The sequence below is a fragment of the Vulpes lagopus genome, chromosome 12 (genome assembly GCF_018345385.1).
Source record: "Vulpes lagopus strain Blue_001 chromosome 12, ASM1834538v1, whole genome shotgun sequence".
NCBI lineage: Eukaryota > Metazoa > Chordata > Mammalia > Carnivora > Canidae > Vulpes > Vulpes lagopus.
This window is the reverse complement of record NC_054835.1, coordinates 50,199,230-50,217,950: the sequence shown is the minus strand read 5'-3', so window position 1 is coordinate 50,217,950 and position 18,721 is coordinate 50,199,230. Positions and strand designations below refer to the sequence as shown.

Genomic DNA, 18,721 nt, shown 5'->3' with positions numbered 1-18,721 from the left:
TTTTTCAACCCTCAATTTACAAAAACCTAACATCATGCCTAATGGTAGGATATTGAATGCTTTCCCTGTAACAACAAAGCAAGGTTGCCTGCTCTCACCAATCTTATGTGACACAGTACTGGATATTCTTGCTACTGAAATAAAGCAAAAAAATAATAAAAGCTTTTTAAAATACAGTTCAGAAAGGAAGAAGGAAAACTGTCTCTATTTGCAGATGGCATGACTATCTACATAGAACTCTAAAAAATCTACAAAAATGAAAAAAAAAAAAAAACCTCTACAAAAACACTCCTAGAACTTCTAAGTGAATTCAGTATGGTCACAGATTATAAGAGCAATACAGAAAAATCTATTGTATTTCAATACACTGACCCTTAATGGGTGGAAACCGAAATTTTAAATGGAGTATCATTTATGGTTACCTCCACAAAATGAAATACTTAGGTAAAAATATTCACAACCCTAATGCAAAGAGTTTGTATGATGAAAACTATAAAATATTGGTGAAAGACATCAAAGAAAATCTAAAGACTTGCTACTTGCTACCAGGTTCGTGGACTAGGAGACAGTGTAGTCAAGACGTCAGTACTCCCTAAATTGATTTAAAGGTTCAACATAATTCCTACCAAAATCTCAGCAAGTCCATCTGTAGACATAGATGAGCTACTTCTAAAACTAATATGGAAAGAAAAGCCCTAAAATAGCCAAAATTATCTTGAAACATAAGAACAAAGTGTGGAGCAATGGGTTCTTTAAATTGTCACCAAAAGCACGACCCGTAAGAGGAAAAATTGCTAGGCGGGATTTAATCAAAATAAAAGGATGAGGAGAAAATGTTTTCAAATCACATATCTGACAAACTCCTCGTGTCTAGAATATAGAAAGAAGTCTCAAAACTCAACGTTAAAAAAGGTAATCTAATTAGGAAGCAGGCAAAGACGTGCACAGATATTTCACCATCAAAGATATAGGGATGGGAAATAAACACCTAAAAATACTCAGCAGCATTAGCCACTAGAGAAATGAAAATGAGAACTGCAATGATATGATATTATACATCGATCAGAATGACCAAGGGGGCACCTGGGTGGCTCAGTCAGTTAAGTGCCCGATTCTTGATTTCAGCTCAGGTCAAGATCTCAGGGTCATGAGACAGAGTCCTCTGTCAGGCTCCATGCTCAGCAGGGAATCTCCTTGAGATACTCTCTCCCTCCCCTTCGCCCCCCCCACCCCCCAATTTGCACTTTCTCTTTCTCACACACACAAATAAATATTTTTCTTAAAAAAGAATGACTAATATGGGAAACAGTGTTAATGTTGGCAAGGATGCAGAGAAACTGGATCATTCATAAATTGCTAATAAGAATGTAAAATGGTACAACCACTCTGGAAAATACTTTGGAAGTTATTTCAAAAATGGACTTACCATATGACCCAGCAACTGCACTACTGGACATATGTCCATGGGGAAATGAAGACTTATTTTCACGCAAGAACTTGCTATGGTCATAACAGCCCCAAAGTGGAAACTACCCATATCTTCTTCTAAGGCTAAAGGGTTAAAAGAAACCATGGTATATCCATACCATGGAATGGATTCAGTAATAATGAGGAAAGAATTGTTGATACAAGGAACAATTTGAATGAACCTCAAAGAAACTACGTGGAATGGAAAAGCCAATCTCAAATAGATGCATGATTCCGTTTATGCAGCAACCATGAAAACAAAATGGAAATGTGGAACAGATTAGTGGTTGCCAGAGGGTTAGGACTAGGGGTTAGAGGTAGGTGTGGCTCTAAGGGAATAACACCAAAGAGTCTTGTGGGGTTGATACAATTGAGTATCTTGATTATGGTAGTGGTTCCATAAGGCTACACACGTGACAAAATTGCATAGAGCTACACACACACACACAAATGCACACACAAGAACTTAGAATACTGGTGAAATTTGAATAAGTTCTAGGTTTACACCAATGCCACTCTGTTTTGATATTTTGCTGCAATTGTGTGAGATGTTAACATGGAGGAGAGGACACAAACCAGGGGAAGAGTATATGGGATCTCCCAGTGCATTTCTTTGTGATGTCCTGTGAATCTACAATCATTTCAAGTGGAAAAGTTTCAAAAGTCTATGACATAGAGTCCTATGCAGATAGTACAGGGAAGCAATATATTTGAGTCTAAACTCTTGAGAAACCAATCAGAGGGGAGAAGTTATGAATTACACAGGTCACAGGTCCACAGGAAAAAAAAAAAAAAAAAACAACCAAAAGGGCCAGAAAAAAAAAAAGAAATCTCTCTCCATAGCAGATATGAAAAGAACCTAGTCCTGTAGGGTCTCACTAAAGGAACTGTCTAAGGTGAGTGTGGCCCTTGAGCTACCCTGAGGAGTGGCTCTCCACTCGGCTCCATACTTCAATGTTCTTGAACCGAACATTTCTTCATACCACTCCTGGAATAGCCAATGGTCTCAACAAAGTCTTACAGTAGACATGATCAGAACATTCCACCACCAGAAGGGGCAATTTCTGATAGGATGAATCATGGTGAAGGCCAAAAACCTTTAGAAAGGGAGACACTTTTGTAGAGATGAGCAAAGGCCTTTGGTCTCGAGCTTCCACTGGGATGGCCTTTCTTTATACTTCCTCTGCCTCTCTTGTACTTCTGTTCCGAATTTTTTCCTTGCAATTTCCATTCCTCCCAAGGAGATGCTTTGTAATAACATAGTCATACCTCCAGCGGGACAGGAGGTATTCTCACCACCCCACAGAGAGAAAAAGAAATAAGGGGGAGGCTAAAGGAGAGGGTAATCCTGCTTCACCGGGACTTGAGCTCACTTAGGGATTTGGGCCAAAGCCTCTGCTAATTAAAATTAAAAAGTTCCTTTACTTCATTTTGTCTTCTATTTATATGGGACAGGATTTAGGTGTCAGGATGCTGAGTCCTTACCAAATACCATCTTTCCATCTCAACCCAAGTTTTATAGTCGTGGCTCTCACAGGGATTTGCTTATTTGCTCAAGTCTATGTGGAAAAGGCAAAAAAATCCACATCCAGGGACCTTTCTGAACTTCATAGGACCCCATCTGCCAAATGCATTTGTGACACTCCATTTTCTGCCAACCAGTAAGGTGAGACGCTGAGTTCAAAGCTATCCATTCAACATAGACTGACTGACCTGATTATTTCAGGTCTCAGAGCAGGGAGCCCATGGCTCCCTGCTTTAAAGGGCTCTTCTTGGAACGCCTCAGTGGCTCAGTGGCTGAGTGTCTGCCTTTGGCTCAGGTCGTGATCCTGGGGTCCTGGGATCGAGTCCTGTGCCAGGCTCCTCAGAAGGAGCCTGCTTCTCCCTCTGCCTATGTCTCCGCCTCAATCTGTGTGTCTCTCATGAATAAATAAATAAAATCTTTTTAAAGGGGGGGGGCTCTTCTTTCTAACAGTGATTTCCATAGTCAAGGCATTGCTCATCAGCCCAAAAATGAACTCCCCTTCCCTGGAAATCTGTAAAGTGAAGTGTTTGGAGTAAGACGATGATCTTGTCAACTTACGTGGAACTGGTCTGAGGTTGTTCAAATGCTTCTTTTGGAATTTTAAGACCAGGGTTCCGCTTCCTGCCTACGGGGAAAGACATAAGCATAAAGTTAAGGTCTGTATTACAGCATGAGTGTGGGGACAGAGACACTGCAGCAGAAGTGAAGGAGAAAGGGCTAGCCTGGGAACGTGGAGCTCTTACCTCCTCATTCAAAAACCCCACCTCCTAGCCAGGAAGTCTGTGAGTGACCAGCACCCAAGCACCAGGCAAAGCACAGCTTCCCAAATGCAGATCGTGGTCATGGGTGAGGTTTTTCACCACTTAAGGATGAAACTGTCAGGGGCACCTGGGTGGCTCAGTGGTTAAGCATCTGCCTTTGGCTCAGGGCATGATCCTGGGTCCTGGGATCGAGTCCCACATCAGGCCCCCTGCATGGAGGCTGCTTCTCCCTCTGCCTATATATCTCTGCCTCTGCCTCTCTCTCTCTCTCTCTCTCTCTCTCTCTCTGTGTCTCTCATGAATAAGTAAATAAAATCTTAAAAAAAAAAAAAAAGGGATGAAACTACCGGTATAAGAATGATAACTCTCTTTACTCAGGAGAGCTGCCCTCTTCTCCCTGCTGGTGGTTGTTTCAACTTCTTCGTTCTTTCCTGTACATAATAATGGTAGATGGTAAATGGTAGCTACAGAATTTTTCCTTTTCAATGTCAGTCAAATATAATCACCCTTATCTTAGTATCTTATAACTTTCTAATTTGATCTGTAAACAACTGATAGAGTTAACTACGGAGGGAGAATAAACAATACCTTCCCGCTCCTCTGCCCTGCCCATTTGTCAACCACCTGCCATAAGCTGAAACACCTAAAGGAGGGAGAGAGTAATATTTATTTACATTTACCCTGTTCCAAAAAGGAATAAGATAACAGATGGGCTCGTGCAGGGAGGTTATCACTTCTTTTGGGGCCAGGTGGGATTGTAATCCACGTGTTCATCTCTGGATTGAAACTGCAGAGACTTTGGCTCAAATAATCTTGTTGATGAATAAAAAAGAATAGGCTGACAGGGCACCTGGGTGGCTCAGTTAGTTAAGCATCCAACTCTTGATTTGGGCTCAGGTTCCTATGATCGAGCCCCGTGTCAGGCTCTGTGCTGGGCATGGAGCCTGCTTAAGATTCTCTGTCTCTCCTCTCCTCTTGCCCCTCCCCACATCTCAAGGGGAAAAAAAAAAAAAGAACGCACTGAGAAATGCCAGCTCAGGAGACAGATCCAAGAAAATAGTCTCTTAAGGCCCCAGAATATTCCTCACCTAAGGAGATCCTGTATCTCTTCCTGCTTGGCAGGGGAAACCAAAACAGATCTGGATAGAAGGCAGATAGTTCTACTTTCTTTTCTCCCCTCTGCTCTACATTGCAGGGGTGTACCACAGCAATGACACCAGCCCTGGACAAATCCCTTGATAGAGATTCTCAAGATGCAAAGAAACATAAGACATCAAGAATATAACCTCCTTACAGGAAAATGACATCCAAAGACTTCAGTAACTGTTCAACATCAGAGAGCCAGCAACAACCCAGCCAGGATCAGAATCTAGGTCTCCAACACCCAAGTCACAGCTTATTCTCCTATTCTACAATGGAAGGAGTTCAGAGATGGGGCGGGAGGCAAGAGGAGCATGAGATTTTGAGCTTTTAAAAAACCAGTTTACATCTAGTATTTCCCTCACCAAGTAACCTCCAGAGTCACTTTTCAACTGACTCTCAATATCCTCAACTGTAAAATGGGGAAATAATACTAATCCCTACCTTATTGGGCTGGATAGGAAGGCCAGGGGGTATCACATATGAATGAACAGACTTATCTTAAGTAGCGGTTAATTATAATCATTTAGAGAAAGGATCTGTACAGTCTCAATAAAACAGAGTAAGTCATTTAAGAAATTCATGAGTGGAACTGGTCAGATTATCTCAGTCCAAGATAATGTGTAACTGACTCTTTTTCTCTATGCCTTCAGAATCCAAAATCAAGACCAACTCTGCCAAGTTGTATAAAGCCAAGAAAAAATATGCTTGGCAGTAGCCAAGGCAGAGAAAGCCTTTCAGGTCCACCTTCATTGTAACAGGTTTTCTCAAATGCTCTCCTACTTTGGACTCATCTATGTGTTTCATAAGACTCAAAACTCACTATGTACTTTCCTCCTCCTGGAGCTCAGATGTCTGCTTAGCACACACTACTAAGTTAGTCAGTTAGACAATACGTAAAGCCTTGTCCATACATATGGTGGATAATACAAGGAGCTGTGCTGTATCCCAGGAACGATGATAAGTGCTGGATCTGATAGTGAAAATCCAAATAGATGTAGTGGCCTAATTCCAACGGTTCCTCTCCATGGGTCTCAGTTAAATTGACAGAGGATGCTACTTTAAATGGGATACTCTAGTGAGGAATGAACGACAAGTGCCATTTGTCCAGATGACCACATCTCTACTCCCACCCAGGTGCCAGGTATTTCAGATAATCCCAGCAGATACAACCCTGTAGTCCTCTCCATTAAAACAAAATAAAACCAAAGTTAAATATATTTTGCCTGTGAAAAAAGGCTCCCCCGACGCCATTTAAGCAAACCAAAGTTATATTCCCGTATCTCTCTCTTCTTCATTTCTAACTCAGCTCTGACAAGATAGATGTCAAGAGAGAGAGCTATTTATGGGGAAAACTGCCTTTGAAAAATAGAGCAATGCAATTTTCTACCATAGCAATTGATTATTAACAATTCACTATTCTACTATAACTCAACAAATCATTGAAACGTCTATGCAAAGAAAGAGTAAATGAAAGGGAGAGGGAGAGAAAGAGAGAGAGAGAGAGAGAGAAACCCTTGGCACAGAGACTAAAGGAATAAATGACCAAAACAAAAATAAAGTCTTCCAGGTGTGAGAAAAAAAGGCTCCTGCTTCTCTTCTGACAGCAATAAGACAACTACTTGCAAAAGATACCAAACCTGGTTGAATTACACAGTTATAACATACCCTGCATTCATTTTCCATAGTGCATCAAATCAAACAAAAATCGCAGACACATGCACCAAAATTCCACAATTCACTTACTTGCCCATCACTGAAAGAGGAGCCCAGTAAGAGGCCAGGAGTGACTCGGATGAGGTTTTCAAGGCTGCAAGCAAGGCTAGCAGAAGAACACCACACACAAGGCATTCTTTGCTTAGCTCTGAAGACCACACTTCAGCAGAGAGAAGCAGCACTGAATAGACTCCACCCTCTCAAGTGCAGATTGCAGCAAACCTCTCTGAGTTTATTGTTCCCAGCAAACCGCAACTTCACAAAGAAAGAAGGAAAAGTGGGTCCATTTGGACACCAAGGCGTGACACTAACCGTTACCCCGACATGGAAGAAAACAAATCTATAAAGGAATTCTGGACAGTCATGCATGCTCCAGCCTTTCTATAAATGCTTCTTTCATTTCTTAAAAGAAAGAAAAACGATATGTGGTCAGTTCCCAGCTGTGTTTATTTCAAAGCAATCTGTTCCCCCTGCAAGGCCTGCCAACACCTGACGTTAACATTTAACACCACGTTGATAGAAAAAAAGAAAGAAAGAAAGAAAGAAAGAAAGAAAGAAAGAAAGAAAGAAAGAAAGAAAGAAAGGAAGGAAGGAAGGAAGGAAGAAAGAAGAAAGAAAGAAAGAAAGAAAGAAAGAAAGAAAGAAAGAAAGAAAGAAAGAAAGAAAGAAAGAAAGAAAGAAAGAGGAAGAAAGAAACTCAGCGAGGAAGAAATGTAAATGATACAACTAAGTGCCCAAGTGCGTTAAATGGCCCTTTCCCTTGATAGGCTGAAGCAAACACGGAAAACATATCAGAAAATAGGCTCTGTGTTGTGTCACATGCTAGTAACCACCTTCTCAGAATGAGAGAATTCCTGTGTCCTCCTACAGACCTCGATTGTTGGTACAATCTGCAAAGGGTAAGCCTCGTTGGCTTGCCTGAGCATTTGCAGTGCTATATTACATCAGCCTGGGCCACACCCAGGCTTGTTTTCTCTGAAAATGTAGCCCCACCACACACATATATTTGCAAAATTCATCTTAAACCAAAGCCGGGTCATTATAATCCTGGCCCGGAGCAAAATGGCACTGGAAAATAAAAACCTTGCCAATAGTTAGCAAACATTTCCCAGGCCACAGAAATGTTCACTAGCTTTGACCATACCGAAAATGATGGGGTACACAAGACCTCTTGCTCAGTACCCACGCGGACGGGCTATGTACAAAGAGCTTCTCTCATGTGCCTTATTACATAAAACAGAAGACTGTGAGCCAGTGCCAACCCAAACAGCAAGAGAATCCCACAGGGTCAACAGAAGGTGGCATCATGAGGATACGCTGACGCCTAAATATTTGTCAGCTTGGCCGAGAGGTTGGGGGGCATGATTATGAGGGTTTATGATTATTGACACAGCTTTACAAAAGGATGGCATCGCTTCCAGTGCCAGATTTATTTTAAAAATCTGTTTCCCAACGTGAATGGGATTTCCAGCCAAGTAACTGGCAACCTGGAAGCCTTGGCTGCCCTCTCTTTAATACTTGCATCTAGGCTTAAGTCCCAAGGGGAGCTGGCACTGAAATCGGCAGAGGAGTGTCATTAGATGTTATTAAATTGCGATGATCAGAGGCAAAGCAGCTAACAGAGCAGGGCAGAGGGAAGGGAGTGCAGGGAGAAAGCTGACTTTGCAACAGCGATAGGACGCAGATGCTTCCATTCCCCCTGAAACCCCTGGATCTCACCCACCACTGAGACTCCAGCCAGTGTGCCAACCTTCTTCAGAACTACATAAGATTTAGAGAAAGAAAGCTGACAAGTTTGTGTTAAAACGTGCAGTCATTTTGATTTCAAGGAGGGAGATGGATTTCAAGGAGGGAGATGGATCTTTGTGCTGCTTCTGCCTAGAAGGCTCTAGCCCTCTTGTGGACAGGAAGCCAAATTTCCATACCCAGCTCTTTTATCATACACCCCCACAGAACCCTCCCAGACCTTCCTGAACACCCCTTCAGGGTCACAGTCCACATGTCCAGTTTTCATATCCTAGCATCTCACACAGAATGTGAACTCAATGCACTTTACAGAACCTCGGACATTTTAGCTTAAAATGTCCACTCTGTCTCTGTTGGCAAGGATACCAATAGGTGCGGCCACTCTGGAAGGCAGTATGAGGGTTCCTCAAAAACCTAAAAATATAACAACCCTCCAATCCAGGAATTGCACTACTGGGTATTTACCTAAAGAATACAAAAACACTAGTTCAAAAGGATATGTACACCCCTATGTTTATTGTATCATTATTTACAATAGCCAAATTATGGAAGCAGCCCAAGTGTCCATCAACAAATAAATGGATGAAGATATGGTACACACACACACACACAACGGAATATTATTCACCCATCAAAAAGAATGAAATGCTAAAATGATAAATTTGCAACAATGTCGATGGAGCTAAAGAGTATAATGCTAAGTGAAACGAGTCAGAGATTTCACTCTTATGTGGAACTTAAGAAACAAAACAAATGAACAACGGAGGAGAAAAGAGAGAGGAGGACAAACCAAGGAAGAGACTCTTAACTAAAAAAGAACAATGCGGACTCCTGGGCGGCTCCATCGGGTAAGTGTCTACCTTCAGGTTGGGTCATGATCCCAGGGTCCTGGGATTGAGCCCGGCATCTGGCTCCTTTCTCCTCAGGAAGCCTGGTTCTTCTTCACTCTCTGCCTGCTGCTCTGCCTATTTGTGCTCTCTCTCTCTCTCTCTCTCTCTCTTAATCTGTCAAATGAATAGATGAAATCTTTAAAAAATAAATAAAAAATAAAAAGAATAAACTGATGGTTACCCCCAAGGAAGGTGGGGTGGGGGATGGGAGAAATAGGTGATGGGGACTAAGGAGTGCATTTGTTGTGATGTACAAAACTGTTGAGATACTGCATTGTACACCTGAAACTAAAATAACACTGTACATTAACCATATTGGAATTAAAATTTAAAAACTTAATAAATAAAAAAATGAATAGCTTAAACCCCTTACAAAAATGTCCAATCTGTCTCAGATGGCTCTCCATGACTGTCCTCCATTTATATTCCTCATACCATTTCTCATAATCCCGCATTATGTTTGCATTTATGTGTTTACTTCTGCATTTATTACTTGTTTAGCATCTATCTTCCCAGTATGGGTTCCATTATGGTAGTGATTTCGCTCACTGCCTACACATCGTAAATAGTTGTCGACTGAATATTTATTTATTACTTTCTCAACTGTTTTGAATGTGAGTATTGAGCCCTTGAAATAATAGAAAAAAGAAACTGGAGTAGAAATAGCACAAACTGGGCAGCCTGGTGGCTCAGCAGTTTAGCGCCGCCTTCAGCCCGGGGTGTGCTCCTGGAGACGCAGGATCGAGTCCCACATCGGTCTCCCTGCATGGAGCCTGCTTCTCCCTCTGCCTGTGTCTCTGCCTCTCTCTCTCTCTCTCTCTCTCTCTCTCTCTGACGCTCATGAATAAATAAATCTTTAAAAAAAAAAAGAAATAGCACAAACTTAAATACCAATAGACCTCAGTTTAAATTCCAGCTGTGCCACTTATTAACATGGTGAGCTTGAACACATTTCTTAAACCTAGTTTCCTTGCCTGCTAATGGGACATGAGAGACTTGGGTCATTGAGAGGCTCAGTGGGCACAATATGTGTGAAGATATCTAGCAGGGTCTAACAGCTAACAGGCGCTTAATATATACCAATTTCTTTTCTCTTTTGCATGGTTGTCCTTAAATTTTTTTTAAAATATGACCTAAATAGACTGTTCCCTGTATGGGCAGCTTATTTCTTCAGATGTCCTCCTCTGTTCTTCCTCTCTTATGTGATTTATGTTAAAATTACAGTTTTCAAGCAGCTCATCAATTTGGAACTATATTCTCTTGGTTCCCACTGACCATGGGAATGATTCCAGCTCTACAGACTCAGGATCTCTGGGAGTGTGGCCTCTGACTCCACATCTTTCTTTACGAAGGACGTACTGTTTAAAGAGCAGTCTGAAGTTCACAACAAAATTGAAGGGAAGATACAGAGAGTCCCCATATGCCCCCTGTCCCCTGCCTTGCCATCATCAACATCCCCACCCTCAGAGTGGCGCACGTGTTACAACTGATGAATTTACACTGATGAATCGTTATCACCCCCAAGTCCATAGTTTACATTGAGCTTCACTCCTGGTGTTGTACATTCTACGGGTTTGGATAAGTGTATACTGATATATGTGACATATACTGACTTATACAGACATGTTTGGATATCACTATAGTACCACATGGAGTATTTTCACTGTCCTAAAAACCCTCTGTGCTCTGCCTATTTATCCCTCCTTCTCCCCAACCCTTAGCAACCACTGGTATCCTTTAACTGTCTCCATAGTTTTGGCTCTTCCAGAATGTCATATAGTTAGAAACATACTGACTGGCTTCTTTCACTTAGTGATATTCCTTTATCTTTTCTCAGCTTGATAGCAAATTTCTTTTTAGCATTGAATACTATGCCATCGTCAGAACGTGCCACAGTTCATCTACCGACAGGCATCTTGTTGCTTCTAAGTTTTGGCAGCTATGAATAAAGCTCCTATAAACATCTGTGTGCAGGTTTTCATGTGGACATATGTTTTTAATTCCTTTGGGTAAATACCAAGGAATGTGATTGCTGGATCATATGGTAAGACTATGTTAGTCTTATACGAAACTGCTAACCTGTCTTCCAAAGTGGCTGCATTACATAGTTTTTTTTTTTTTTTTTAACTCTCCACAAATGATTGAATGTTCTAGCCAGGGTCAAGAACACCTTGTCAAGTATATGTCTAAGTAGAGTGTCTCCTTTTTTCACCATTTCTTTCTTTATGATGATAAGGTCACATTCCGCCCAGTCTCTGGTACTTCCCCCACCACCAATCAGTTCTTTGTGGCTAGTAAGAAATTCCAGATGAAGCTCCTAATGGGGCTATCTCTATCTTTGAGCTGAAACTGTTAATAACTCACCAAAGTAGACACTACAAGGAACAAGAAGTTCATCAAGCTACAAATTCTGCTTTGAAAGAGGCGATAAGAAAAACCAGTTCCTGTAATATCAGAGTACCTGTGATGTACAGTACAACTACTGCATCATGAATACATGTGAGGTTCAAAGCAGAAGAGGGAAATGAAAAAAAAAATGATCTCACAGGGGAAGTGGTATTTTAGGTGGTCCTTTGACCACTGGTAGGATTTAAGGCTACATGAGGATTTATTATCTTATTAGGTCTTTTTTTTTTTTTACATATTTAAATGTTTCCATTATAATTTTTTTTTTTTTAAGTAATGGGTAGGATTTTGGCAACCAGAATGCAGAAATACAACAGTGAGATTCTAAGCAGAATGAGGATGAGCTCCCAGTGGTAGTGAGAAGGACCTGTGGTAGAGTCAAAAAAATTGTGAGTTGTCTACTCTAGACAAAGTGAAGGATGGTACTACAGAGAAAAATGAAAGCAGAGGTTGGAGCCAAAGATTGGAAGACCAAAACTAATAATATTTAAATTTCAGGTTTAAGAAAAGGAGTCATCTATGCTGTTCAGTTGAAGAGGTCATGTCATGTCATCCACATTTCAAAAAAATAATGTAACAAGATGAATCTAATATCTGCAGAATATTTGGAAATAGGGTACACACACACACACACACACACACACACACATCCATATATACAGACCTTGGCATTTTAAGCTTCCAGGTCTTTGCTTATGTTTTGCCCAAAATGCTGTCCTCACTTGTCTCTACTGCTCAACTTTAACTCTCAGCTCAAGCATGTTCTCTTCCATGGAGCCTTCCATAAAAACATGCAGGAAAATGCTCCTCACCTGTCTGGTTGCAGTAGTCTGAATATATATTTAATGCCTCCCTTCCTACATGGATTGAAACCCATCTGCTCCCCCTTGCGTCACACTGGACCGCAAGCTTTTCAAAGCCATCCCCCATGTTTCACCCACGTAGGAGTTAAGCACTACACCCAAGAAGTAAGAGGCAGCGACCACAGCAATCTGTCTGATAAGTAAGCTGCTTAAATTTCATGGGGGCAACACCCCTAGGCTCTAGAAATTCACTGGATTAGAGGTGTAGAAGATTAGAAGATAAGCAGCAGCAGGACCAGCAGCAGCAGTAGTAGTATTACAGGTGGTAGTAGTAATAGTAGTAGTAATTTGGCTTTTCCACACCTAAATGAAATTTGAGTGAATGTGGAAAGTCAGGCCAATTGGGGTAGGTGGTGGGGAGAAGGCGGATAATGAATTCCAATGCAGACATGTTAAGTGTAAGATGTGGGGTGACCTCTGACAGATTTCAAGCAGATGAATGGAGCTTGAGGCTGGGTGGGGGTTGGGGGTGGGGAGTAAATACGCAGATCTGGGAGTGACACACAGAGGTAAAGAGTTGAATGAGAGTCAGGGAAACAAAAAGAGCAAGAGAATGACAGGCAGTCAAGGCAAGAACATTTTGACAGAATGAGATGCGAATGAAGAATCAGTGAAGGACACAAAGAATTGCGGGATGCGTCAAAGAGGAATAAGCCAGAGTGTTTAGAGAAGCACTCATTTAGAAATGGTCCTGTTTTCAGAGAACGAAAGCACTCAGCAGACTCTTCTTACAACCTCATGTGATTGAAGCTCTTTTTTTTGAGACCAGATCGAGCTGAACTATGTTTTGTCGTGTCAACAATTTGATGCTGACTATGTGTTCTTGAAAGAACCTAACAGCAAATCACAGTCAATGCCCTTTACTTGTGGTCTGGGCCCAGCGTGAAGGTAGGAGGCAGGCAGTGGTTAGGTGGGGAATCCCCACAGTCTGCGCTCACCTTCCTCATTTATGTGCTGCTTCATTCATGAGTCTTTATCGAGAGGAAATGTAGTCATACGTAGTCATACGGGTGTTAAAATACCACTTTAAAATATGGCAACAGGTTGCTAAGAAATTTGGTGATGTGTTTGATCTTTTCAAAATGGTGGGCTAAATTTAATTTAGATTTAAAATTAGCATTCATATTTTAGAGCTAAGTACCGAAATGTCTCCAAATGAAATAATCCGATTGTAGGGTTTGCTTCAAAATAATATGGTGGTGGGGGAGTGGGTCGGGGAGTGGAGATCTAGATGAACTTGGATTAGCCATGAGTTGGTAACTGTCAAAACTAAGTGATATGGCTACATGGTGGCTCATTGTACTGTATACCATTGAATATGTTTGAAATTTTCCAAAATATAAAGATTTTCTTCAATAGCTACTGAATTACAGAAAGCTCTCTTTTAATATGTAAAGCAGGCGGATAGTGAGTCAGAGGGTTGAATTTTTTTTTCTTGGGAGAAGTGGATGACTTTTCCCTCTGGTCCAAGGTCACACTTTTAATAGAACTGTGATCACCTCCCAGCTAGCCAAGGAAAACTACAGAGGAGTGACTCTGATTCAACCAAGTTGCATGAAGACGAAGAGATGCAAAGAAATACACAGTTCCTCATCTGTGTTACCAGTGTTACCAGTGTAGAGTCGATTTCATACCATTTCTGCTATTGAGCTATGTTCTACTATGAAGTAGGGTACATCTTTAAAGAAAGACCTCTGAAATTCATCTCTGTAACGATGTGTCTTCTCATCACCTTACATAATGCCCTCTTTATAAAGACTCTTAGAAAATAAAACATGTCATCAATAATTAGAAGAGTTGGCTTCTCCTGTATCAATCTCTGCTTATGGATGTTGTGAATATTTTTCTTTGCGTGTCCTTCCATGGGGTGGTGGCTGAAATGCGTAGGGCCAAACTGGGACTCATATTCACATTCACATTCCAGGAAGTATTTTTTGTTTGTGTCTTACCTACCCTTTTATTTTATTATTTATTTATTTTAAGATTTTATTTATTTATTCATGAGAGACACAGAGAGAGGGAGGCAGAGACACAGGCAGAGGGAGAAGCAGGCTCCATGCAGAGAGCCTGACGTGGGACTCGATCCCAGGTCTCCAGGATCACGCCCTGGGCCCATGGCAGGTGCCAAACTGCTGAGCCATCTGGACTGCCCATCTTACCTACTACCCTTTTAATACCATTTTATTATGGAACATCTTAAATACACGGGAAAGTAAACAAGACAGTTATAATCAATTCACATGAACCCATTCCTCAGCTTCAACAAATATCAGCTCACAGCCAATCTCATTTCATCTATACCCACCCACTCTCCCAGACATCAAATCATTTCATCCATAAATATTTTATCAAGTATCTCCAAAAGAAATTGACTGTTTTTTAGAAAAAATATTTTATTTATCTCTTTATTTGAGAGAGGCAGAGACAGCATGAGCAGGGGCAGGGAAGAGAGCAGAGGGGGAGACAGTGAGGGAGGGGGAAAGAATCTCAAGCAGACACTGTGCTGAGTGCAGAGCCTGATGTGGGGCTGGATCCCATGACTGTGATCATGACCTGAGCTGAAACCAAAAGTTGGACACCCAATCAACTAAGCCACCCAGGTGCCCCAGAAACTGACTATTAAAAAACAAAACAAAACAAAACAAAAACAGGCAGCCCGGGTGGCTCAGCGGTTTGGCGCCACCTTCAGCCCAGGGTGTAATCCTGGAGACCCGGGATCGAGTCCCACATCAAGCTCCCTGCATGGAGCCTGCTTCTCCCTCTGCCTGTGTCTCTGCCTCTCTCTCTCTATGTCTCTCATGAATAAATAAACAAAATCTTTAAAAAATACAATAAATAAAATAAAATAAAATAAAAATAAATAACCACAGCAGCATTATTACATGTAAACAAATAATTTCTTAATATTTACTCAGTGTTCAAAATTCTAATGGTCTCACAAATATCTCAAATATTTTAAAATTATAATGTGTTTGAATTAGGATCAGAATCAGATCTATGTTTGACGACTGCTTGATAAAGTTTCTTGTCTCACTCTTTATCTATAAGCTCTCTCTCCATTTCTTATTGTCTGTCCTTCCCTCTGCATGAAATTGTTTTTTTTTTTAAGAAATCTGGTCATTTGTTCTATCAAGTTTCCCACTGGATTTCGCCCATGATATATATCCCCTATTGGTACAACACTTTCCTCTGCAAATTAAAACTTGATCAGATTCAAAATTGACTTTTTTGCTTGGCAAGACTCCCTCACAGGTGGTCTCATTTTTTTATGCAGGCTATATTGCTGCATTATATACATCCTCATGAACTCTCTCAAACTCTTGATGGAAAAAAGAAGAAATAAATAAATAATCCTTCAACAACACTTAGTATTCAACAATATTTTTAATCTTTGTCAATTTAATAAGCATGAGTACTTCATTGTTTTTAATCACTTTTTCAATATTTAATAAAGCTGAAATATTTTACCTTTTTTCTATGTCTACCATTATCTATTTTTCTATGAACTGCCTGTTCAAACTATTTGCCCATTTTTATATTATTATTATTTTTTTATAAGAAAAGACATTGCCCCTTTGGTAGTTTGTGTTGCAACATGGACACACACCACACATTTGGGGGTTTTCAGCCTTTGTTATATAAAATTAAAATTGTTTGTGTTCCTTTATGGCCGCTGTGTTTTTATAAAGTAGGAACATTGTTTCCTCTTCCCCAAATGGCTAGATACTTGTCCCAATACCACCTGTTAATCATCCATTTGTTTCTCCATTAATTTTACGCACTTTATTTTTTTCTTTGAGAGAGAGATAGATAGAGGGAGAGCACATATGCAAGGCTAGGGAGGGATAGAGGGAAAGAGAGAGAATTTGAAGCAGGCTCCACACCCAGCAAGGAGCCAGACACAGGGCTTGATCCCAAGACCCTGAGATCATGACCTGAGCCAAAATCAAGAGTCAGACATTTAACCAAATGAGCCAGCCAGATGCCCCATATACTTTTTAAATATGCATACCTCTTATTTAGGTTCATTGGCTTCTATATCAAAAAATAATTAAATATGATGGTCACTGCAGATATCTTTACTTGATCCTGACTTTAAGAACACTCTTTCGGGGCGCCTGGCTGGCTCAGTCAGTGGAGTATGTGACTCCTGATCTCAGGGTTGCAAATTCGAGCTCCACACTGGGTGTGGAGTGTACTTTAAAATAAAATTTACACAATTCATAAAAAGAAAAGAAAAAGAAAACTTTCTAGCCTTCCATCTTAAAAGAATTATGCTGAGTTTAGATTCAGTTTGGTAGAAGAAGTATATAACCGTTCACATTTTAGTGGGTGAAGCAGGCTAATAATGGCTTCCAAGATGTGCCCATATCCTAATCCTTGGCACCTGCGAAAGTTACCATAGTAACAATTTTGCAGATGTGATTAAATTAAGGATCTTGTGATAAGGAGATTATGCTGGATTATCCAGCTGGGCCCTACATGCCATCAGAAGTGCCCTTATAACCAAGATGAAAGGGAGGTTAGATTCAGCCAGAGAAGACGGAGGCAGAGCCTGGAATAAGGGAGCCAGAGTCTGCAGAATGCCAAAGAATGTGGCAGCTCCCAGAGGTTACATGAGGCAAGGAAAGGATTCTCTCCCAGAGCCTCTGGAAGGAGGCTGACCTACCCACACCTTGATTCGGACTTTTGGCCTTCAATGACAGAACACATTTCTATTGTTTCCAGCAACCAAGCCTGCACAGATTTGTTGCAGTAGCTACAAGAAGCTAACACAGTGAATCATTAGAAATGGACATGGATGGATGCCTGGGTGGCTCAGTCGATTGGGTGTCAGACTCGTGGTTTTTGGCTCAGGACCTGATCTCAGGGTTGTGGAATCAAGCTCCGCATCAGGCTCTTCACTAAGCGCAGAGTCTGCTTAAGATTCTCTCTCCTTGGGGGATCCCTGGGTGGCTCAGTGTTTTAACGCCTGCCTTCGGCCCAGGGCATGACCCTAGAGTCCCGGGACTGAGTCCTGCGTCAGGCTTCCTGCGTGGAGCCTGCTTGTCCCTCTGCCTGTGTCTCTGCCTCTCTCTCTCTCTCTCTCTCTCTGTATCTCTCATGAATGAATAAATAAAATAAAAAAAAAATATTCTCTCTCCTTGAAAGGGGAACTCTCTTATGGTGTTGGGGGGAATGCAAGCTTGTGCAGCCACTCTGGAGAACAATGTGGAGGTTCCTCAAGAAGTTAAAAACAGAGCTACCCTACAACCCAGCAATTGCACTACTAGGTATTTACCCCAAAGATACAAATGTAGTGATCTGAAGGGGCTCACGCCCCAACGTTCATAGCAGCAATGTCCACAGGAGCCAAACTGTGGAAGGAGCCGGGACGTCTGTCGACAGATGAATGGATAAAGATGAGGTAGCGTATCATACACAAAGAAATATTACCCAGCCATCAGAAAGGATGCAGTCTTACCATTTACATCGATGTGGATGGAACTGGAGGGTATTATGCTGAGAGAAATACGTCAGTCAGAGAAAGACAATTATCATATGGTTTTACTCATGTGGAATAGAAGAAACAGTGCAGAGGATCATAGGGGAAGGGAGGAAAAACTGAATGGGAAGAAATCAGAGAGGGAAACAAACCATGAGAGACTCTTAACTCTATGAAATGAACTGAGGGTTGCTGGAGGGGAAGTGGGGGGGATGGGGTAACCGGGTGATGGGCATTAAGGAGGGCGCGTGATGGGATGAGACTGGGTGTTACATGCAACTGATAAATTATTGAACACTACATCTGAAACTAATGATGTCCTATATGTCGGCTAATTGAATTTTTTTAAAAAAGGAATCTCTCGGGATCCCTGGGTGGCGCAGCGGTTTGGCGCCTGCCTTTGGCCCAGGGCGCGATCCTGGAGACCCAGGATCGAATCCCACGTCGGGCTCCCGGTGCATGGAGCCTGCTTCTCCCTCTGCCTATGTCTCTGCCTCTCTCTCTTTCTCTGTGTGACTATCATAAATAAATAAAAATTTTTAAAAAAAGGAATCTCTCTCCTCTCCCTTTGCCCCTCCCCTCTCACACTCATGTTCTCTCTCTCTCTCTCTCTCTCTCTCTCTCTCTCAAATAAATACATAAATAAAAGATTTTTTAAAAAAAGAAATGGATACTGAATTTTATCAAATTCTCTTTCAAAACTTATCCTATATCTCTCCTAT

At 41.3% G+C, this 18,721-nt stretch overlaps 1 protein-coding gene across 3 annotated transcripts in view; it reads right to left on the bottom strand.

The window, feature by feature from the left end:
- MAP2K6 (mitogen-activated protein kinase kinase 6) overlaps positions 1-18,721 on the bottom strand; it is a 121,634-nt gene that overhangs the window by 39,983 nt on the left and 62,930 nt on the right. For 2 of the 3 annotated variants that reach the window (XM_041725501.1, XM_041725502.1), the window contains exon 2: positions 3,551-3,617. In XM_041725501.1, the coding sequence (XP_041581435.1) occupies positions 3,551-3,617 (67 nt within the window). Of the gene's footprint in view, positions 1-3,550; positions 3,618-6,639; positions 6,721-18,721 lie in introns of those variants that run through there. The other variant, XM_041725503.1, reaches the window with a different exon arrangement.